At 39.4% G+C, this 23,171-nt stretch overlaps 1 protein-coding gene across 4 annotated transcripts; it reads right to left on the bottom strand.

The window, feature by feature from the left end:
* Positions 1–1,179: 1,179 nt before the first annotated feature.
* On the bottom strand, positions 1,180–22,618 carry YTHDC1 (YTH N6-methyladenosine RNA binding protein C1). Of its 4 annotated transcripts, XM_057411042.1 has the most exons (18): positions 22,490–22,618; positions 18,539–18,640; positions 17,606–17,934; positions 17,119–17,473; positions 15,838–15,927; positions 15,278–15,331; positions 14,580–14,674; positions 12,529–12,637; positions 12,311–12,428; positions 11,200–11,284; positions 9,138–9,304; positions 6,582–6,664; positions 5,342–5,378; positions 5,210–5,249; positions 5,045–5,107; positions 3,355–3,489; positions 2,252–2,459; positions 1,180–1,274 (listed from the first exon to the last, which is right to left on the bottom strand). In XM_057411042.1, the coding sequence occupies exons 1-18, from the start codon at positions 22,515–22,517 to the stop codon at positions 1,267–1,269; spliced, it is 2,106 nt and encodes a 701-aa protein (XP_057267025.1). In that variant the 5' UTR covers positions 22,518–22,618; the 3' UTR covers positions 1,180–1,266. The 4 variants fall into 4 exon arrangements, with proteins under 4 accessions (XP_057267025.1, XP_057267024.1, XP_057267026.1 ...); XM_057411041.1 differs by lacking the exon at positions 1,180–1,274 and having other exon boundaries at positions 1,446–2,459; XM_057411043.1 differs by lacking the exons at positions 1,180–1,274; positions 15,278–15,331 and having other exon boundaries at positions 1,446–2,459.
* Between the last annotated feature and the right edge of the window lie 553 nt (positions 22,619–23,171).

A 23,171-nucleotide genomic window follows, 5' to 3' on the forward strand; every position in this document is an offset into this window, starting at 1 on the left:
TACTGTTAATGCACATACCTCTCAGTGCACAGTAGACTGTTCTGAGGAATATAACATTCAACATCTAAAACATTCCCAATATACTTGCATGCTGGGAGGTCAAACTTCTTGTTTAGCACATGTAGATGCTTACTATAGCTGCACAGACTAAAATATACAGAGCCCAAATTATCTAAAACACAAGTTTCCACAACTGCCACATTGTGGCCAATCCTGTATTACAGTTCGTAAAAACGGCTACAGCACTCAGCACTGTGGAGTTGGAGGTCTTTAAAGCAAATGCTACAATCTGGCTTTGTTATGCGAGAAGTCACTGAAGAAAGGTTATGAAGGCCACTGAGGCAGTGCTACTCACACAAGTGGCTTGGGTCCAGCTGTTAACGGTTATTTTTCCCCCTTAGTAGCTGGTGCAGTGCTGTGTTTCGGCTTCAGTCTGAGAACAATGCCAATAACACTGATGTTTTAGTTACTGCTAAGAAATGTTTACCCCTATCAAGGACTTTTCAATCTCTCATGCTCTGCCGGTCAGGAGTGGCAAATGAAGCCAGCAGGGAGCAGAGAGCACACCTGACCCAAACTAGCCAAAGGGGTAGTCCATACCACAGCACATCATGCCCAGTATATAAACTGGGGGGAGTTACCCAGAAGGCCCAGACTGCTCCTCAGGTCAGGCTGGGAATCAGTTGGCAGGTGGTGAGTGGTTGTATTATGCATCACTTGGGTTTATTGTTGTTTTTTCCCCCTCCCCCTTTTAGTTTCATTTTCTCTCCCCTTGTTACTTCCCTTGTCATTAATTAGTGGTAAGAGCAGTAGTTTTGTATTATACTTTAGTTACTGGACTGTTCTTACCTCAACCCATGGGGTTTACAATCTTCTGATTCTCCTCCTCATCCCACCCAGGGGAGGGGAAGGAGCGAGCGATCAGCTGAGTGGTTCCCAGTTATCAGTTGGGCTTAAACCATGACAACAAGTTTTGAGAAGTGCAAAATAGGTGCAGAAATTGAACAACTTCTACTACAAGTTTTACTTCTTTTTTTCAGTTTTATCATTGGCACTCAGGTTGAAGTATTTCTTAGATCAGAGAAAGCAAGTGATGCAGTAATCACTATAAAGAAGACATGGGGAGAGCCTCGGTCTTGCACAACTAACACACTCCTGGGAGACAGGTATGATTATGGCCAAGGATAGCCTCTTGATAGCTTGAGGATCATTTCATTAAGTTAAATGTGTATGGCCTTAACTCCGATTAGCTGCAGGAGCTGTTGACTACTTCACTGTGGAAACAGAAAATCAATTATCTTTTATTTCAGAAGTTCTTTACCTGAATTCAGGCTTCAACTTCACTTATCACAAGAACCTATTATCTATTTTTGAAGACAAGTACTTTCCTAGAGCTGCCAGAATCTATCAAAGCTGGCAAAGTTCGAAGACCAAGAAACTCGATCTGGAGTTTTAATCATTTCAATAGTTACCAATTTATTTTTATATAAAAAAAATTGTAGCAATGTAGAATACAGCAATATTTTCTGGTTCCACACAGGCAGGTTGTGAACATTCCAAGCAATGTGTACATTTGGGAAAGAGACTAGACAAGAGAATTGACCAAAATGTTACTGAACACAGGAATAGTTTTTAAAAACATTAAAAATTAGATATCAATAGTGTCTTCTTAATATTGCTTTCCTTACTGAAGACTGAAAAAACACTTGACTTTACAGATAGGGTTAAAAAATGGGGTCGAGAGGAGGGGGAAAAAAAAAAAAGGCTGCTACAACACTGCCATACAGTAAAAAAAAAAAAAATCATACTTCAATATTTGCATACTTGATAGCAGCATTCTCCCACTGAACCATGTGAAAACACAGGAAGAAAACATCAAAGCAAATGAAAAAGGAAAAAAACAAAGGCAGTTATTCATCAGTATTCAAAAACCTAGAGTAAAGTCACTAAGTAGATGAACACTTATTGAGAATTAACCAAGATCTACAATCTCGGCTGTTTCCCATTCTGCTCCAACAGAAACATGAAGTTGAGTGTCAGCTTCGCATGTTTTATTTTTGGCTGATTTGGGTTTTTCCAGTTCACAGTTCACTGCATGCTTGGAATAGAGAGGGTCATTATAAATCCTTCTACACAATGAACTTTAAGTAGACAGCTGAAAATAAAAGGTACTACTTGTAAACACACAAAAAAATACAAGCTTTTGTTTCAAGTGAGCACTGGTTCCAGATAGATTATCTTCGGTATCTACCTCTTTCACCTCTGTCTCTGTCCCGGTCACAAATCCTCTCTCTCTCCCTTTCACGATCCCGGCCTCTGTCACGTTCTCTGTCTCTTCTGTTATCTCTAGGACGGTCCCGTTCCCGCTCTCGGTCCCTCTCCCGAGGCCTGCTTCTCCGTCCACTGACAACTGCTTGTGTGCGGCGAAGAAAGTCATCTACTCTCATGTCATAGTCGTGCTGTGATGAAAGGACAGCTATGTTTATTTCTTTCCCAGGTTAAAATCCCCTCCTTGCCTTATCCGTAAGATTTGCTGTAGCTCTTGGAGGTGTGGGGTGGGGGGAATTATGTCCAGCATTCAGGGGACGTTCAGGTTAGATATAAGGAAGAAATTCTTCACTGTGAGGGTGGTGAGGCACTGGCACAGGTTGTCCAAAGAAGAGGGGGCTGCCCCATCCCTGGCAGTGTTCAAGGCCAACTTGGACAGGGCTTGGAGCAACCTGGTCTAGTGGAAGGTGTCCCTGCCCATGGCAGGGGGGTTGGAACTAGATGATATTAAGGTCCTTTCCAACCCAGACCATTCTGTGATTCTATGATCCATAAGCCCAAGTTTCTTCTTTCATCTTCAGGGTAACACTATGTGTGTGCCTCCACTGTACAGACGCTTGGGTTCAAGAGACCTGAAAGCTAAGCCGCCTTCAAAGCCATCTAACAGAAATTATTGAACAATCTGCTACTTTTTGTCTAAAAATTTATAAAAAACACAAACTTTTCTGCTGGTAATTTTGTCTGCATGAGCACAAGCAATGTTGCAGGCAAGTCCTTATTCACACTGAGCTTCAGCATGAAAAGTTTCAGACCTGGACAGCTGGAAGCCATTTTAAGCGCACATCTCAGTGCAAGAGTTATGTTCTGAGTATTTTGCACTTACACATCACCTGTGAGAGAGGCTTTTAAAGAATGCTGGAAGTCTCTAGTCAATCTTAATAACTGCTCTTTCCAAGGAAAACTAAGACAGGTCTTAAAAATGCAGTTTATCAAAATCAACATGTCTCAGGTTTGGCTACATCTGTACCCCAAATTCGTACTCTGGCCTGCAGACTCTTGTCACCCTCTGTCTCCGTGGACACTTACTACTCTTTTGTCTCTGTATCTTGCTTCATGTGGTACAGGATGATGTCCTGAGTATGGAGGGTGAGCCTGAGGTGGAGGTGCATGGTGCTGATAGTAAGGGTGGTGTGGTGGTTGCTCCATACCTGGATACGGTGGCTACAAGAAAGTTACAGGAAGTTGGTTGAAGATTTAAAAAAAAAAAATAAAAAAATAAAAAATGCACACACAGCTGAGCCCTTGGAATTAAGAACAAAAGATACTGCCATTCAGACGGAAAGCATGACACCTAAATATATGTGATTACAGCTTCCTAAATGAACAAACAGCAGACCATGTTACATTAAGTTGCATGCTTTACTACTTCTCTACCATTGCTTTTTTAGAAGTCTGGGCAAAACCCCTTCCCAGCCCCCAACCATGCCCTTCCCACGACACTGTACATGAAAACTTTGCTACTTAAATGTTGGTTGCTCATTTGTTTTCTTTTTTTTTTTTTAATCTATCTATATGGAATGTGAATTCTGTCCAAACCAGCAAGCTTTTCTGTGCCACTCCTTGTAACTATATTCCTATTTTAAATGAGTAAACTTACTCTGCAAGACAAATTCTATGACAAAATGTTAGATTTTTTTTTCTTTTAAACAAGATGTGTCTTGGCTATTCTATTCCGTTTCTTCAATCAGCAACGCCTTTCTTTCCCATATAACCGAAGCATCTTTGCTCTTATTATTGTCACAAAGGAAGCAGGTGGAAGTGCTGGCTTTTAGGATGACTATTTTAGGGTAACAGCATGCAGAATAGGGGAGAAGGGAAGGGGGGGGGGGAAGAAAGGAGTTTCTGGAGGCTTAGCTGTGCTCGAAAAAACATTTTCCTCCCAGTCTGACAACTTTGTTCACTTCTTTCAGTTACAATAAAACAGAGCTGTGTTTCACCTGAAAAAAATGAGAAGCTGCAGTGGCATCCCTGCATCTGACACTGCCTTTTGCTCATTCACAGCATACGCAAGAGCCAAAAGACTCATTACAGTTATCCAAAATCAGGACACTCAGGGCCAGAATTACTAAATATAATCAAAGTGACTAGTTATAATGACTACTCCTCCTGACATAGTGAAACCAAAGCTGTACAAATGAACCGTCAGTTGATTTCCATGTATGAAGCTGTAGATACGTGTGTTCACACATACACTCACGACTGGGAAAAAAGTGCATTTCATTACAGGCTGCAACACAGCAAGACTTATTTTGATTACAGTGTGCAGTACATTCTACTACTCTGCTGCATGCTTCACTGCCACAGCCAAAAGCAAGCTACCACGCAACACTACAGCACGCCAGTCCATTCCATGAGCCTCTGCAGCAAGTCCACCTCTTTGATGTGTTTGCTGTTTAAGAGAAAGCCAATTGCAATGAATATTTATCAGAACACAAAATTTCATCACATCATCTTATGTAGGCTACAAGAGGGTTCTGCTATTTCCTCATCATTTTTTAGTTTCTCACAAGTCAAAAACAAGTCAGACTCCTGCTGCTGTACTGCTGGATTGCTAAGTATATTACAAAATACTTGATGTAAATAATTTTCCCCCTAAAAAGCTTACATTCTGGAAAAGGGAAGAGTTGAGCACACATTAAATATGCTGGGCTCCTCTCAAGTGGAACAAAAAAAGCCACACTCTACAGAGAAAAAATGAATTCAGCAAGACACAAACCATTCCTTGCCATGGTGGTGGTGGTCCCATGTTGTGGAATTCCCTCACGTAATCATTGTAGGACTAAAATGAAAGATATAATATTAACATTTATGATGAGTGTTCTTTGGAAGTGCAGAAAGCTGAATATAAAAGTTCCCCCCAAGTCCGCATGCACCAACTTACCCCATTTAAAAATACATCTCGTCGGACTCCTGAAAATCGTCTGTTGGGAATAAAAATTTGTAGAACTAAATCCAATTTATCCGTACAGGCAAGTTACCAGGCCATAAAATGAGTAACATGAACACACCTTACCTGTCTACTTCGGGATATCTGGGATCCTTTATATACCCTGTTCAAACATCAAGCAGTATGAATTCAATATACCATCTCAAGTTAACAGTCTTAAAAAACATTCTCATTAGAAACTGTCCTTTCATTCTGTGCCAGCTATGAAGTTGTGTCTACTTGCCATTGCCTCTGCTTTCACAATACCTCTCAAAAACTTAGAACTTCTTGTAGACAGTATAGAAAAATAGTATAATTTTAACAAAGATGTTACTACATTTTTGTGTAGTAACAAAAAATGATACAGATACACCCATAGGAACTTGCTCACAGTACAAGTAAACACGCAAGGGGTTATCTGTGTAAGTAAAACTTGAATTTTAGTCAAGTAATTGGGAATGCCCAGAAATTCAAAGGGTACTGTCCCTTGGCTGTCTGCACATGGCTGCTACTAGCTATTAACTGTGTGTTCAGTAGAACATGTTCATCTGGGCAACTCTTAAGGCTGATTTCCTAAAATGTTTTGTATACAATGTTACACAGAAAATACAAAACAACAAAAACATCTGGAAAAGCCCCACAGGGCAAGGAATTCTTACAGCTTCAGTAAATCCCAGGAAATAAACTTTAAAGAGCTCAGTAATATGGTGCATGCTTATGCTAGTAAAATTATGCTTCCAAGCTTCATTCTTTCAAAAAAAAAAAAAAAATTGTTCTATACTCTAAACAAGGGTCTTGGAAAGCCAGGGAGCAGCAACAACACTTTTTGCATCTCAAACTCATCATTAGACCCTCTTGTAAAGTGCTGTAAAACTTCCCGCTCCCTTTGTTGTCAAGCTTATAAATAAATGCCCTCTGAAAACATAACCATCATCTCTAAGGAGAGGCTGCTAGTCAGGCAACCACAGCTGACTTTCCCAGCTGGAAGTTTCTGATAAGCACTTTAATTTGACAATTAGTGCACTGTCAAGTAGGTCAAGCCACTTCTTGTGCCAGTATTAACAAAATGAGGAGATAATTCACAATGTACACCATTCTGAGGCTCTTAAAAGGGCTCAGCCCAGATTAACTCAGCTGCCTCTCAAACCAGTGAAACTGTCGCTGATTTCTGTGAGAGGTGCTTTAAACCATTAGGCAGCACTTGGGACAAGTCCCATTTTTTTTTATCCCAGACATATCGGTATTTTACTTCTGAGTTATGAGGATACAGTAAAAGAGAAAACATTTGTGAATTGGTGCACACAAATCTTCATAGTAAGATATTAACCTGGTCTTTGGTGAAACTCAGGGGGATAGTCAATCCTTGGTTTCTTTCTGCTGTTATGAATATCATAATCTTCTGGTCGACGCCTACACAAATTAGATATCAAAGATTAAACAAGGTTGCTTGGAGCACTCATCAACAGCAGAATACCTCACAGACACAGCCTGAGCTGCCCAGGATCTCAATTAAATCGTTCTGAATTCCATTTGCTACAGATTAAATTTAAATTTAATAATTGGGAACAAATCCCCTCCACTGTTACTTTCTGGCTACAGGCGCTTTGGTAGGTAAGGTAACTGTACTTGTGTACCAAACAAAGGGTAACAAATTTCTCTAAAACAGACTTAATGCTTTAACACTGCACTCCCCACATTACATTTTGAAACAACCTACTGGATAACAAAAGAATTTACAGAACTACAGTGAAAACAGATAGCAAGACAGACCATTACAGTCAGAAGGCATGGACATCGCTGTATTTGATAGCTATGGAGTAAAGAATTCTATAAAAAGTCTATTTCCATAACATTTATATATAAAATTGTGCATGCTTTGTGAAACTGCTTCTTTCACTGTAGCTCCTCTAACTGGGTAGACCAATGATATTATTTCTAACAATTTCTATTCTAAGCAATATACCAGCAATGCAGTGGTGCCTCTTACAAAAAGTTTAAGAACACTTAAGATTCCTAATAATTAAGTTAACTGGGGATCCTTTCTATACAAACAGCTTTTTTACAGAAGAGATGTTAAGAACTTCACTCTCAGGGAGGAACCTTAATTATAAACCAGTTACATTCCAGTTACTGTTATGTTTAATACAGAAACTGGCTGCTAATTTTGCTCCACCAAGGTACACAGACATTAACGGGAGACTCCAATGCTAACATAACAGTGTTTTAAAAGACAAAGCAGCTACAAATCCATTCCCTCCCGCACTCCCAACAATATAATTCCTTATGACAAAAAATTTACACTTTCTTAAATCACTTAATTACTTGTAACTTGCTTACTGAGTAACAAACTCACGTAGCTTTTAATTTTATAATAATCTTTCCTCCCCCTTTCCCACGTCAACCTTTAAAGCCCACCATACCCAGTTACTAAGCTTTTTAAAATGAAAGCAGATTCTTTACTATGAGCAAAAAGCCCAAAAACCAAAGCAGTTGCATCTAACAGCAAAATCAGATCAAGGAAAATAAAAGCTGGTGTAAAGAATAAACATACCGCTTTCTTGTAGTTTTGAGAGTGCATTTACGACCGGTATAAAATATGATAGAAACAGTTCATATAGTAGTCCAACTACTGACTTTAAGCTGTAAGCCACACACATAAATGGAGGCCCTGGCAGGCTTGAGAAGGTGTGGTGGTGTTATATGTATAGTTTGCAGTCCATTGCAAAACCTTCACTTGTATATACTTTATTGCACTGGAAACCTCTTATCTTAACTTCAAAAGCCATCTTGGTGTTCAGTCCTTTAAAGCCAAAAATAGGGGGTGCTGCCAGGTTTCCTCCTACCTACTCGTTACAGTGTCCTTTTTTTAAGGTCAAGGAAATGGGGACTCTTGTTGGGTATCTGTACCTACCACAGGACGTTTCCACAGAGGAAACTTAACCAAAGGTTTCAGCCCAAACCATACATCAGTCTGTATGCAAAGTGGCTACACGGGGGAAAAGGTGTTTGGCAGAAGGGCTAATATCAGTTCTTTGCAATGACTTCTCCAATTCTGCAACAAGTTATCCCCCCTTTTTTCTGGAAAATGATGTTAAGTTCATATAGCAGTGATCAATAACCATGTCGATCCTCTAAAAATACTTAAAGTCCACAGGTACTGCCAGCATCTGGAAAGGTTGTATATACAGACACAGCAACAGCCATTCTTTTTGGTTTGTTGCCGGGTCTCCAAGGGCCACTTGATCCCTTTTGGAAAGAACCTACTGTTTTCAGAAGCTCAGCAAGATGTGTGAATTCAGTGGTTACATGTTAGAGAATATTTGGCAATGGGGTTAACACATCACGGTGATACAATTTGAAACAGTCCCAATAACGCTCCTCTTGAATATCAAAATAACTTAAATATTTTATCCTCAAAATGAGGCGGCATCTTCTGCAAAATTCTAAGTGATCCTTATAAAAGTCCCATATTTGATAAGGCTTATCCAGAGACATACCTGAAAGAAAAGGCTTTTACAAGATATTAACACATTTTTGGCATATAAATTATTTCCTTCTCTCCATCTAGCCTGCTCTTTATCCATCCAAGCCTACCTACAGCTAGCATTACATGTTGCATTATCTTAATAAATCATCTAGTCTAAACTAGACAGCATTTTAAGAGCTTTTTTTTCTGCAAAAGTAAAGATCCCCATTTTCCTCTTGAAAAATGACAGACCGGGGAACCATGTGAAATCCTCAATGAAGCCACAAACTTGTCCATGCAGCTTGATTTGAGGATTTTCTCTCTTCTTTATCGCAGGGAAAGCTTTGACGAATCATATTCCTCCATCACGTTATTCTGATACATGTGCCTATTATCAGTCCAAAGAACGTTTCTAACCTTCCCAGGTCCCGAACGGGGTCTCGACGGGATGGGCGTCCTCTTGATCGGGGTTGTGAGTGCATTCTTCTCTTGTGCCTCATTTTATGAATGACTTGATACAAGTCAATGCTTTCATCAGGAGGGAAGAGAAGACAAAGTTGGGTTCCACATTCCGGCTCAATTTCCTAGAATTAGTTAGAAGTTCAGTAGTAGTTTATAAACTGAGGAAATGACTCTCCCCAAACGTATTAACAACATATATATATGTATATATTTAAAAAAAAAAAACACAACAAAACCCAAACCAAGAAACAAGAACAAAACACTTTGAAGAGATTTCAGTATCGAGACAGTGCAAAGTTCACTTACATTACCTTTCACTCTTTAGGGACTACTCAGAAAATAGTCCAATACTTGGGGCAACCGTATCTTCCCATAAGACATACAAGCCACATCACTCTTTTGCCACAAAATCAGAGCACTGTTTTTCATAACCAAAGAAAATAACCACCTATTACAGAAAGAAAAGCAACACATGCAGGGAAGAAAAAAATCCATCCCAGCTTCACATATAAAGCCGTGGCCTGATGAAGTTGACCAGTCAAAAGTGAGTTCTTCAATATATGATAGAGAGGTCCATAAAAATACCAGCTCAACTCTTGACACCAGTCAGAACAAGCAAATCGTGTGTTCAAGATTATTAAGAAAGTAACACTAAATAAGGAAGTCATCATATCACACTGAAAGTCCATGTTCCACAGACTCCACACCTTAAATACTGACCCCTGCATCTCAAAAAATGGGAACAGCAGAAATGGAAAAGCTTCAAAGCAGTGCAGCAAGGATAACTGAATGAGCACAATTCCATGCAATGACTGAGCAAGTTGGGTCTCTCCAGCCTAGAATAAAATAGGAGTATGCAGGGCATGGGGGACAAGATGGACACACCGGGAGTGTCTGACACCACTAGTTGTCTGGAGGAGAGAGTGAGAGAGATCAACATGTTGACTCCCTCTTCCAGTACAAAAACTCGGGGCCATCAAATGAAACTAACAGGAGCCAGTAGCAAAACAATCCAAAAAGGGTGCTTCTTCAACCTGGTGACTAGCAGGCCTGTGGAACGCCTTCCCAAAGGATGTCATAAATGCAAGAAGCTCAGCGTATGCATCCTCAGAAGATAAATCCATTCAGGGTTACATAAAATGTAAATGGATAAACAGCCACCACTTCAGAAAATAACCAGAGTTGAAAAGCAGGGAGAGCAAGCATCACGCAATGTTTGCCCAGCAACTGCTGTGTGAACAGCACAACAATTTCAGGAGAAATGATGAAACTCGTAACAAGACTGCAACCCTACAGTGAAGGGGGCAAAACCTTTTAAAAAATATTTCCTTAACCAATTAACAGAAACAAACTAAAATACCTTTTTTTTTGTTTAAAGTTCACACTATATTATAAACAAGACCAAAAATACCATTTTACTTCTGCTACCCAATAAAGTGAATGTGTCTATAGGCAATATAACACACAGAATCTACATTTTCCATACAGTATGGGGATTGCGCAACTACCATCTTACTTTCCTGTAAGAAAACAGAACCTGTTATTTTATTCAAGGCTGGGTTACTTGATGACAGCAGCAACTCTGGTATGTCTGACAAGGCAAAGAGCCACCCACTCCACTTAACATTTACTCAGCATATACTTTATATAATGGTACAGTCTATGCCCTAAGCAATTCAGTATATAAAAATAATGCAATGCAGAATGCAGCTGGAAACACCAGAACTTGTTCTTACAAACTGATGCTAAACAGGTTTGCATACAATGCAAGGCACATTACATTTCACATCCAAAACATGATATTATTTTGAAGCATCAAACACTATTAATCACAAACATGACAACAGAATCGGCACCCTACTGTTTTCTGTCCACAACAGAAATAAGCCGAGTACCTTTGTCACAGTACTCTACTGCAAGCAGCAACTGATCTAGAAGATTCAAAAACTTTTGTGTGTGCAAAGCTGGAAGCAAGCAGTAGAACACAAAGGTTAAAGAGAAAAAAAAATTAACAGACCTGTCCATCGCGTCCAATCTTTACTGGCTTATGCTCATTCCAAGGATTGGTCAGGTGAGCAGACTTAGTGAACGGCAATTCACGCCTAAATATGCAAGTGGCATCATTTATAATGTTGCCTCCATTTTTCATTTAAAAAAAAATTAAAATCGAATACAGCAAGACATTACATGCAAATAATCCTGTTGCCCTTTGCACTGTCAGGTCTCAGAATGAATATATTAGTATGTATGAAGTATTACTAACTGAAGATTTCACTTTGACTTATTCCAATATTACCTAGTCCACACTATGACAGGCTATCTTACTGAAGATATGTTTTTGTACAGTCTTACCACCTAAATACACTGACCAGTCTCAATGTGAGGTTGTAGCTCATGGTACCCCTTGGAATAAATCCCTGAGCATCTGACCTAATTATGAAGCCAGAACCGCTTTTTTCTGGACGTGGGAGTCAGTAACTTAGAGAGGATCTTTCCAACCTAGGTTTTTCTCTACTTTTGAGTCTCACTGTCCCTGTATTTATTCTTTCTGGCAGTCCAAAGTGCTTGTACAACCATGCAATATATCCCACAGGACTGATACAGCTCTTTTTCTAAAGAGCTAAAATATTTTCCTTAAGACATACTTAGTTAAGTCAGTGAATTTACTGCTCACCATCTATACATTATGCAAAAATATCTGTACTATTGTCATTATTTTAGAGCAGCAGCATTTTCTTTGTTCAGCCAGATGCCAAGATGTCAGATGAACAAAGATCTGTCCTTACAGGATTTTTCTTCCCTTTTATCCACAGCTGTCTATTCAAGTGAGCAGTTTTTACTCCAAGACTAGAGAATACAGTTTTCTGTTTTCAGTGCAAGAGATCAGTGAAGGAACACAATCAAGTATTTAAAATCTTTAATTTACTGCCTACATTAAAAATAAATTTCTATTGTGTATGTCAGGTGAAGACCTGAGTTCCAAGCTCAGTAACATGTAGGATTTGGGGAGACTGGAGAATTCTGGCTGAATTGGGTTTTCAAAAGGATGCTGTCACCACCAGTCTTACACATAAAAGGTACTATAATGCCTTGTTACTAAACAGCAATGTAAATCAACAATTATTTACCTGCAAATCCAGTCAATTTTAAATACACCTCCCAACATTTTTGCATTCATTCCTGCAGGCAGCACCCAGTGTATAGGTGATCCTCCATGATGGGACTCTGAAGAGAGTCTTGCAAATCCTAAAGGATTTCACATGAATTGTAACAAAAACACAACATAAAAGCTGCTGCACACAAAACTTAATTTCACTTACCTTTATAATAGCTCACTTTCCCTTACCTTGGAATTTGCCACTCTCTCTTACGGAAAATATCAAAATAACACTCCTTGCTGATCTAAATGCAGCATTGAGCTTCTTTTCATTCACTGGAAGTGTCGACCATACTCCCTAAAACAAAGCAATACCCATCCCACCACCAAAACGTAAGAGTTCATCTCAAGGGATTTAGCTAAATATATAGAAGTATATAGTGCAGATGAGGGAAACAAGACCAAACTCATGTTCTGGAATAGAAGAGAATGGAAAGAGAAAGGTAATGCTAAATTCAGTTTATTTCAGAAAATATTTTTAGCCTGCCCTCTGATGGAACTTTTAAAACACTGACTTTTCAATTTTATATTTTTTTTTTTGTAACACTGCAGATGCATTTAGACCATGTGTAAGGTTTCACTTGTAATTATAATGATGGACTGTTATATGGAGACCTTTGGTTTTACTGTTTTTAATGCATCTTTAATGCATGTTTTAAGTAACTTTGGGAGGTCATCTATTATATCATATGCACAAATGATGAAAAGCCAGCAGCATATATACCTAATGGGGGGCAAGCAGCGTTCAGTAACCTTAGCATGACAGATTTGTGTAGGACAGCTTGCAGACTTTAAAACTCTTTTAGTGAAAGGGTAGAAACATGAAAGACACCAGACCAACAGTTCAAATTGACAACTCAAAACAGTTTGTTCAGCCTCCCACCTTTTCCCTTTCACCAGCCATTGTGTAGCCATGCACAATAACCCAAATTTGTTTTAAGGTACCAGCTGAGCTAATCTGCAGAACACCAGTCTGATGCATTACTTTTCAGCAAGATCAGTTCCCCAGTACGTTCTCTGGGCAAACTCAGAGGAGAAGTATGCTGGTTTAGTATGTTTAAACTTCAGCCTCATAATATAATCTAGGATCTAGCAAAGAAAATGTTCCACCCCTTCCTTTTTTATTGAAAGTATGTTCCCATGTCCTACTCTATGCCCAGGTTAGTGCTTGCGCAACTCTGAGAATTCATTAGTTACCAGAGAACTCCTTGTTCTTTTTTCAACACTTTTCAATCAGATTTATATTGCTTTTAGCTACTTGTGAAGTTCTACTGTGAATTAGAACAACTTATTACATTGTCAACACAAAAACCAATTTTGTGAAAGTGCAGTGGCAAAGCACTGACATCTACACATTTCAGACACAAAGCATCCACCCCAAGAACTTTAGGAACAAGGATATTGTTGCAGTCCCAAGTGTGAACGAGACCCAGGAAGGATATACTCCTTGAAAGGGCTAAATCAAACACCCATCATAATGGTGTTCATTGCACAGATCAAACCCAAAGCTGAGGCTGCGGGAGGAATGGGGGGAGCCAAAGAGACCAGCACTTTAGATAGATTTAACTGCTTTAATGCTATTCTATTTTAGAAAAATCTTCATTAATAGAAAATACCTACTCTGTGTATATTGTGTAACTGCAAATCAGCTCTTTTCTTTTACAAGCTGTTCCAAGTAACACATGCAAATACAAAACCACCAGAGTGGCTTAGTGCCAGTCCTCAGCAGACGTCCAGTGCACTGGAATCCCTTCCACAGAACTCACTTATATCAGCACTGCCAGGCATACAGTTCTACAATAAGGCTTCCAGAACCTTGAATAAACTGAAAAACTGCTATAAAACTGAATAAACTGAAAAAATGCTATAATTTTTTATAGCATTAGATTAAAGCCAAAACAATGTTCTGAACCTCCCCACAGTACAGTGATATGAACACAGCTGCTGATGAAAGGAAGAAAATACCATCAGAGCACACTCCCAATGGAGGGTAACTAAGGATGGTACCAAACAGATCTTGAGGCCACTTTTTTACCTTACTCTTACCAAGATAAATGGCTAGAATCATTTCTAGATTGCAGTGGAAGCAGAATACCTACCCTTGAAGAATCAGAGGACAGCAGCTTTCATCCCTGCCTCTACCAAGATGGAGAAAAGAATGCATGTATATGCTCTCCTATAGTAAGGTGGGTGTGTTTGAAAATAGGCAAAGCAATCGATTTAAAGAAAATTCAACATACCTTTGCTTTAGCAAGTGATACGTTTTCATGGTTATTACTCTTGATAAGAAAGAATCTTGCATCTTGGAGAATGTATTTAAGTTTACTTGTTTGGTCTGAAAAAACAAAGCATCAAATAAGCTGGACTGTAAATATCTATGGTTGTCAAAAATGTCACTTTGCATGTAAATAGTTCTTTGTTTCTTTCAAAATACACTGTATCCCACCCAGTTACTACCTGTGTATTATCACAGTCAACCACCCAACTTGAAGTTTAAGCTGTAGAGCACACGATGTCAGGGGAAACCAAATCAAAACTAAAACTTAAATACTGAGGTAATTAAAAAATAAAATCAGCATGATTCAGTGATGCTCCGATATACAGGCCTGAATTTCCTTCCTTAAGAATGCTTGGTCAAATAGTGGGTAATATTCGTATCACCATGAGTTTTCTAATAGAAAATGCTGAAATGTTCCTCTTTTAAGATGCAAGTGTTTTGTTTTTTGCTTTGCCATTTTTGCAAGGAGCAATGTGACTCAACTTTTTGCATACCGCTTTCAACATATGCAAAAGTAGCTCAAGATTCACTCGTTATGCTTAGAACGATTATGTGCTCAAAGTGATTTATATCGGAACATTACTACTTACAGGTAATTTAATGAACAGAGACAATGGCTTGCTATGTGGCATGCATTAAAAATTCAAATTTAAATGATACCTTTTTGGACAGCACGAACGGAAGATGATAATTTCTCATGCTTCTTTTCTGAACCTGTGTTTAGCCAAAGTACATTTGTTCAGATTGAGCCTTAATAGAGATAAGATACAATTTCTACAGCCTTGTCACATACAATTTTCATTCATGACAAATTATGCTTTCTGGCGCGCACCCACACACACAAAAAATACTATTCAATGTGCACGAGTGTTTTGTTTTAGGTTTGTTTTTTTGATTTGGTTTTGGGTTGTTTAGTTTGGGTTTGTTTTTTTTAAATAGTCTTTGAACAGTTTCCTACTCAGAAAACTAGTCACTGAATCATCATCTTCCAAGTTTAAAAAAAAAAAAGTGAAAATTCCACTTAAGCAACAGAATAGCATTAAAGTAACAAGAAAGCCTACTTCCCCCCAAAGGTATCCACACGCAACATGCCAGAATTCAATACCAAATTATACAAAGCTACATAGCCCATATATCTCTATAGCCGGTTACATTTATTTTAGATTACACATTAAGATTTGATGCAAGTCAGGATGACAAGCAATAAAAGGAAAGAATACCTGCATATGATTCAGATGCAGAACTTCCACTTCTGTCAAAAACAATTGGAGAGATACCTCTAGCTCTCTTCCTCTCTTTCTTTTTCTCATCTAAAAAAACCCATAACAAATAAAGGCAGTATTTTAAACATCAGGCAAAACTGAGAAGTACTGAGACAGGAAAATAACATCCGTAATAGTGATATTGGCATTTGACTTGCACGTGAAATTGTGGTTGCTGCCCCAAAAGCATTATGCACAAAAGAAGCTAATGCTGACTTCTTAAGTTCTTCATTCACTAAAGGAAAAGAAATTCTAAATATCTAATAATTCTGTGCAAAGTTTAGACACATAATTCATCTCCTAGGTGTTTTAAGTAAGGGTAGTTTAGGTCTTCAGCCAAATTTGCAACACTGAGCACAAACTGTGCTGCGACAGTGAAATGAGCTCATTTGCTCAGAGCTCAAAAAGGCAAGAGGTATGAAAACAAAACACTGTGGCACATAGGCAATTACTTCTACTCCTAAAAGTGTTACATTATACTACAGAGTTTTTTAGAACAGTTACTACAGCTTCACTCGTCTTCAGATTACACATTTCTGGTCTCCAATTCCAAACAGCAGAACTGAGCTAAAAAAGGCATTATGTTAAGCAGGATGACGACCTGTGGAGACTTCAGACAAGGAAGATACACAAGAGGAATCTTAACAGGATTGCTAACTGTTTTTCTTAAAACAAGAGCAAAAACAAAACCAAAACAGAAAACAGCCAAACACAACATTATATACGCCATTAACACTTCACATGTGTAAGTTAGGACCAGTTGTAATATACAACTGCAAAGCACCTGTTTCTAGTTTCTGCTTAAAACATTTCTAAGTTTGCCCTGGTAGCTAAGCATTTCAATTTAGGTTTAGATTTCCTATGCTGAAGGCAGCTACTATTTAAGATTAAACTACCTTTCCTTGGGGAGATGATGCTTTTACACCGGTCTACCTTGTCACTCATCTAGATGAATCCAGAACAGTTCAACACCAACTTGAAAAGAATCTTATGGGAACCTAAGCCATTAGATACCTAAGAAAATACAAATTCTGACATTTCAAAGAGTTGAACAGCAAGGCCAAAGCAGTCAATAACACTATAAAAAAACCCTTATGACGGTGTATTTCGTAATTAGTATCTTAATGACTTGTGCTACCTAAGACTTACTTTTGCCATAGTCAGGAAGTAGTTATTTTTAAAAGCAGCTAACTTTCAACGGCAAGGTTATTTCAGATTCACATGCTAGGTATTACCTACCTGATGCATCTGAGCCAGACCCTGATCTAACTGACCCATCTGTGAAAGAGGCAGATTCAGAATCGGAATCACTGGCTTCACTTCGCGTGTCATAGTCATTTCCTTCCTTCTGATCTCTCTCGTCCTGTTCATACTCTTCTTCATCCTCCTCCCCATCTTCCTCCACCTCTTCATCCTCTTCCCCTTCATCGTCTTCCTCTTCTTCCATTCCTTCCTCCTCATTCTCTGTGTTGCCTTGTTCAGAGGAACCACTACTGCCAGTCTCATGATCTGAACAATATTCCTCAGAATTCACCTCTTCTTTAGAAGAATGGCTGGATCGGCTTGGTCTTCTATCCACATCATGCCTGATTCTCTGATGTTTAAAGAAAAAGTGAATCAGCAGTCATATAACATTGTCAGGATGCACACACAGTCCTAAGAGAATGCGCCTTATAGAAGTCTCATAGAATTGCTTTATTTATAAGGCAGCAAAAATATTTAATACCTCTGAACCATCTGGTGTAGAAGACTTTGCCCTTCTGTCAATATCCCTCTTCCTCAAGCAAGTTTTTTCTGGTTGTCCTTTATATGGTTCCCTGGAACTGCTTGACATGCGTGTCTTTCGATCACCATCTGGACGCTTGTTTCTATCAGATCTCTGATACTCCTCATTCTTGTATTCTGATATTGGTTTTCCTTTCGTACTCACTATTCTCTTGTTATTGCTAACTGATGAACTAGGAGGCTTTGGCATCATCTGCCTTGATGAATGCACAGAAGGCTTTTGTCTCTTGTTTTCAGCATTTTCCATCCTGTCAGTTTTTCTTTTTGATCCTTTAATAGAAAGATATAAGTTCAATGTTATTCAGTATATCAAACAAAAAACTGCAGAGGCTCCTACTTCCTCTATTTTGGGTAATTTCCCTGTTGCAGTCATGGGTAGCATCTTCCACCTGTAGGCTTTGCAGTAACACTCAAAGCTGCTTGTTAGGAACAACTCATGTTCTAAAACACAAATTTTACTCTAAAAGATAAATCCTTTAGGCTGTGGTAGGCAACTTCTAAATTTTATATACAGGAATGCTGAATTAAATGCTGATGGGATTGACCTAAAGCCAAAACAAAAACTGAGCTGGAACCAGACTTCAGGAAACCCTTGGCTCTATTTTCACTTCACTGAACCAAAAAAGACAGTCATTTACTAAGAGCAAATGAATTCACAATAAACCAGACTCAGCAGTTGCTTTTGACACAAAAGGAAACCTAGTTAACTATTTGCCTGGAAGGTCAGGTGAAAAAGCAGATGTACATGAAATAAAAACTTCTAGAACTCTTTCACTCTTTGAATAAGGTTTTAAGAGCTGCTACTTCAGACTTTAGCCATAATAAGACAGACTCTTTTTACCATTTACATTTCTGCGTAATATCCACTACCTACCCTTTTTCTCACTTTTATCTTGCTCACTGTCGGGGTTATACAACTCATCATCTTGGTCTGGAGCATCAGTCAAAATGTCATCCAGAACATTGAGTTCACCATCTGGAATAAAAAAAAAAAAAAAAAAAAAAAAAGTTAAAAATACCCTATAAAAAGTCTGGGTATTTATACTACAGTAGAACTAGCATTTACAAACCCAAACATTTCCTTTAGGGTTTCAGATCTGCCACAAGGCAAAAATTAACGTCTCCTTGATTTACTGCTATAATTTAAGTTAGAAGAATCAAGCAAAGCCAGTAAAAAAATTAAAATACGTCACAGGATGCATTTAGGACTCTGAATAAGGTCCAATTTGGCTCCTCATGTCACACAAGCTTTGCAGGAGAGCTGACCTACAAATGAAAGCTTAACAAAAAAGCCTGTACAAAATTTGAGAAAAAGAAGACTGCAAGAGAGTCTGAGTGCCAAAAGCAAAGAGGAAGGATCTCTCTCCTCAAAATCTTTAAGAACTTACACCTTAAATTGTCTCCCTTCCTGCCCCACTATTTTTGTTGTCTTTTCTACATTAGGAAGGTGAGTTTTGTGGTTCACCTCCAAGTAGAAAAACCACAACAGGGCAAGTTAACAAGAAGAACATACAAGAACATACAACTAGTTTACCTTGACAAAAAGGGAAAAAGTTTAAGAAGGGAAGCAGAAGTAGTTAGAAGCAGTAAATCACCACGCTTGGTCACACAGCTTGTAATATTTATCACTGTTTCCAACTGTTTCACTTTGCCTGAAGCCAAAGAGGATATAAGGCAATTCTGGTAGAAGAAGGATTCACCAGCTTTTAAGACAGCAGATCTGTATTTCAAGCACTTTAAAAAATAAGCCTAAGCATGCAAAGGGAAAAATAATAAAAAATGTATTAATTTTGGAAGTTTATATTTCTTCTCCTGAACTCTGGAATTCTTAGTTCCTTCCACTTTATATTACTACGATTGACTCTATTTACTGTGTTCAGGGAACAGAACGCAGAGCAGACTCCAACGATTCAGCTAGTTAACAGTATCTGTAAGGAGACATACTGTATAATGTTATAAAGCAGCAGGTAAGGACTCCTCTATTGTAAGGCAGCAAAGTCCTCCAGAGTTTGGCAATTTGTTTATCTCAAAATCTTTAGCTGCATAACAAAAGATGCAATCCACACCACAAAAAAAGTGTTACAATTGCATCTCTACTATATACTACTGAATGTCAAGTCAGCATGTCTGCTAGCTGTCTTGCTGGCATCTCTCCACATTTCCTATGGTAGGGGAATGCAGAAGTGGTCCCTGAACTGCACAAACCGTAGCTGATGCAAAGGCAGCGGCAGAGAGGTGCATCTGGCCTTTCCCTGGCAGTTTACAGTTAAAGGGCATTTAAGTATCACATGAAGCTGCATCATAACTCTCTTGGAAACAGTCCTTTATGTTTGTAGATACCTATATATTCATAGCAAGTATTCCTGCTGTTACCGAGAGATATACAACAGTGAGATTCACGGCTGTGCAACTGCTAAACATGGGCTGTGATTTCCTGGCTCTCATTCTGCTTCCCTGCAGAAGACTGGGCAAGTTCAGAGCACAAGATTTTTTTACTGGACACTGATGAAAAAGAGGTGCACTAGGATTAGAATATCACCAATCTCATATCACACATAATGAACCTTAGCTTTGTTTCCCTTTTGACAAGGCAACTACATTTGACCTAACTACTGCAGTAGCATTCAGAAGTGCTAAAAGACTCACATTACTAGCTGGTTCAGTAATAAATGAGAAAGAAAATTTAATAGAATATGCAAATCCGACATGACATATACTCTCTAATAAATCCCTCCCAGGTTAGTTGGGCCCGATTTATAGTTGGAACCCTAAACAAGTATGTAAAAGATGGGAGCAGGGCGAGTTCTGCCTCCAAATCCCTCCTGTAGATAAATTCATCCAATTTATTTAAAAGTAAACTTCCAGATTTATTTAGCAGCCTGGTGCTGCAAAAAGGACAATCTGAACATACAATTTCCATCCCTCACTTGCATCAAGTATACTGCTCAACTGAATTCCACAAGATGATTCCACTCACTGAACTGCCCCTGTTAGCATTCAACCTGATGAGCTAAATTATCTCATACAGACAAGAGAAGCATCAGGAAATGCAAAAGAAAATAAACAAAAAAATTGTTAGAGGACAGATTTCTTACAGTTAATCACTGCTCAAGGGGGAAGGTCTAAATGACTCCTTTCCATTACAGATATTTGCAGCTGGGGTCTCCTACAACTCATCTTTTCTTGACTTGGGTGTGTTGGATCCTTCCATGAACAAATTTAACTCATCCAAAACAACATTAAAGTAACCTGGGGAGACCACTTTTCCTCTGCTGGCCATGTGCTTTAGGTCTATTCAAGGAAGGATCCAAGCAAAAATGTAATCTGCCAAACAGAGCAGATAAGACCAAGCAATTTCAGACTAAAAGGGTATGTGAAATTTATTTCCACTTTCTCATGCAGTGACATAGCATTTCTCTTTCAAAAGGAAGCACAAAAATAATGATGCATTTACAGCCTAAATAAATTCAGCTACAAACATATGTGCATTAACACCCGTTATTCAATCCCTTCACAGGCCATAAAATTAAAAACAAGTTAAAATACAAACCACAAACATTTCTTGACTGCTAGTCATGACTTGACTATCCTCAGTGATTTAAAACAAGAAAACCCCGAATCAAACCAACAAAAAACCCCTCCAAAGAATAAAAAGTTCAAAACCACCTGGATAAATGATTCTACGAGTACAAATTTACAGGTGACAGCAGCAAGTATTTTAATTTCACTGCTCCTCCGTGGTGGCAGCTCACATCTGTTTCAATGTAACTTGACTGTATCTTACCCCACCAGTCTTACAGTAACGCTGCTAATAATCACACACAACAATTTTACTTAGCAGTTCTAACAAAATTTAATGGGAATTTTCCATGTGATCTAATTTCACAGTAAGTATTAGAGGCAGCAAACCCTCACTACTCTGACAGAAATATGAATAGCTATCCTGCAAAAACTTTACATGAAGTATGTTCCATAGAAAAACCAAGCAAATCACACCACCACAATAGTCCTTTACCTTTTTTGTAGCACTGCTATTATCTGCACTAACCACCAAACAGCAACTTTCTACATATAAATTTTGGATTTAATTCTTAAATGGACTCTTTTGTGAGGACTGACTCTTATAATCTCACAGACCACATGGGGATCACTTCAGCTCCCGTACACAGTGACAGGCAGTTATAAGAGCTGCCAGCATACATTACCCTGGAAACGTCCGATTCCTTTAATTCAAACTTATTCATGACAGTACTCAGAAAGCATAACTAATTGCAAAAAGCCGAGCAAACATCACACAAAACCATATATATTCCAAAATCAGCTTCTGCTTGTTTAAGTAACTACATTCCCCAGCAGAAATCCAGCAAAAAAAAAAACGGCCAGAAACCTAAGCACAAATAAAAACAAACCCACATACTTTCTATGAGAAGATAATCAGCAGTAACTTGCTGCCATTAACGCTGAGCTTACGGCCCACAGATTTATTCCTATGTCCGTTTCTCAAGTCACCTTGTCCTGGGCGCACTGCAGCCGGGGCACCACATTACAGCATGGTGATCCATCCTACCACCTCCGGCACCGCAGCGCCAAACAAGAACTGTTTCCCCCACACGCCACGTCTAAAGAACACAAGAATCCTCCTCGAAGAATGCCTCGCGGCCCCGCTACCCTTCCTTCTCCTCACGGACATCTCGCAGACTGAAGGCCGAGTAACCGACCAGGCCCCAAGGAAGGGCGAACGGCTGAAGGAGAAGGCTGCTGCTCCCCTCAACCCATTCCCCCTCCGCAGCACCTAGTCACAGCCCACACCCTTGGTACCGGCTACCTTTTTCCTCCCGGCTATCAGCCGCCATCCCGCCGGCACGAAGCCGTCGACCGCCTAAGATGGAGGCTCCCTCTTCCTGCACGTAACGATTCCCTCTTCCCAGAATGCACCGCCTTGTTTACGCTATGGACGTCACGCGGGCGGAGCGGGCGGAACGGGCGGTGCGTGCGCCGCGGAGGGCGGGGTGGAGGCGCGCGGATAAAGCGTCTCTCGTTGGGTACCCGGCCTGTGGCGGTGGCTGAGGGATTGGGTGGTTTTTGTGCTTGGTGGTGTGGGACCGCGAGGTGTTCCTGCCGCTGGGAAAAGGGCTGCAGGGAATGGAAGGGTTTCTGCACTCCCGAAGTGAAGGGAGCAGAGGAGAGCCCGCTCCTTTCAACGTTCCTTCGCTGTTCTTATAGCCGTGTGAGGTGCTGCAGCTCTTGCTGTGGGGCAAAGCAGTCGTGGCCTTCCTCAGGGTTGTGTGTTTGTTCCTTGCATTTCCTCTAGCTGTTACGTGTTCGGGTGTGTTGTTTTTTTTTTTTTTTCTCGTGTAGAGTTGTTTTTTTGTAGTATTTTTTCCCCCTATTCCTGATGATGTTCAGTTTGATTTGTAATGTGCCTCTTCAAATACGAAACAAGTGCCCTTTATCCATCTTAATGTATAGATACATTTAATGACATTTGAGATATGCTTCTTCCCTAC

The sequence above is a fragment of the Pezoporus wallicus genome, unplaced genomic scaffold, assembly GCF_028554395.1.
Source record: "Pezoporus wallicus isolate ANWC-B61680 ecotype Strahan unplaced genomic scaffold, APGP_CSIRO_Pwel_v1 contig_2439, whole genome shotgun sequence".
Taxonomy (NCBI): Eukaryota; Metazoa; Chordata; class Aves; order Psittaciformes; family Psittacidae; genus Pezoporus; species Pezoporus wallicus.

Coding starts and splice junctions, on each gene's coding strand:
- YTHDC1 (XM_057411041.1), bottom strand. CDS start 22,517: ATGGCGGCTGATAGCCGGGAGGAAAAAG. Junction 14,675..15,277: donor CGTTCGTGCTGTCCAAAAAG/GTATCATTTAAA, acceptor TTGTTTTTTCAG/ACCAAACAAGTAAACTTAAA. Junction 11,285..12,310: donor AAAATTGACTGGATTTGCAG/GTAAATAATTGT, acceptor TTGCATATTTAG/GCGTGAATTGCCGTTCACTA.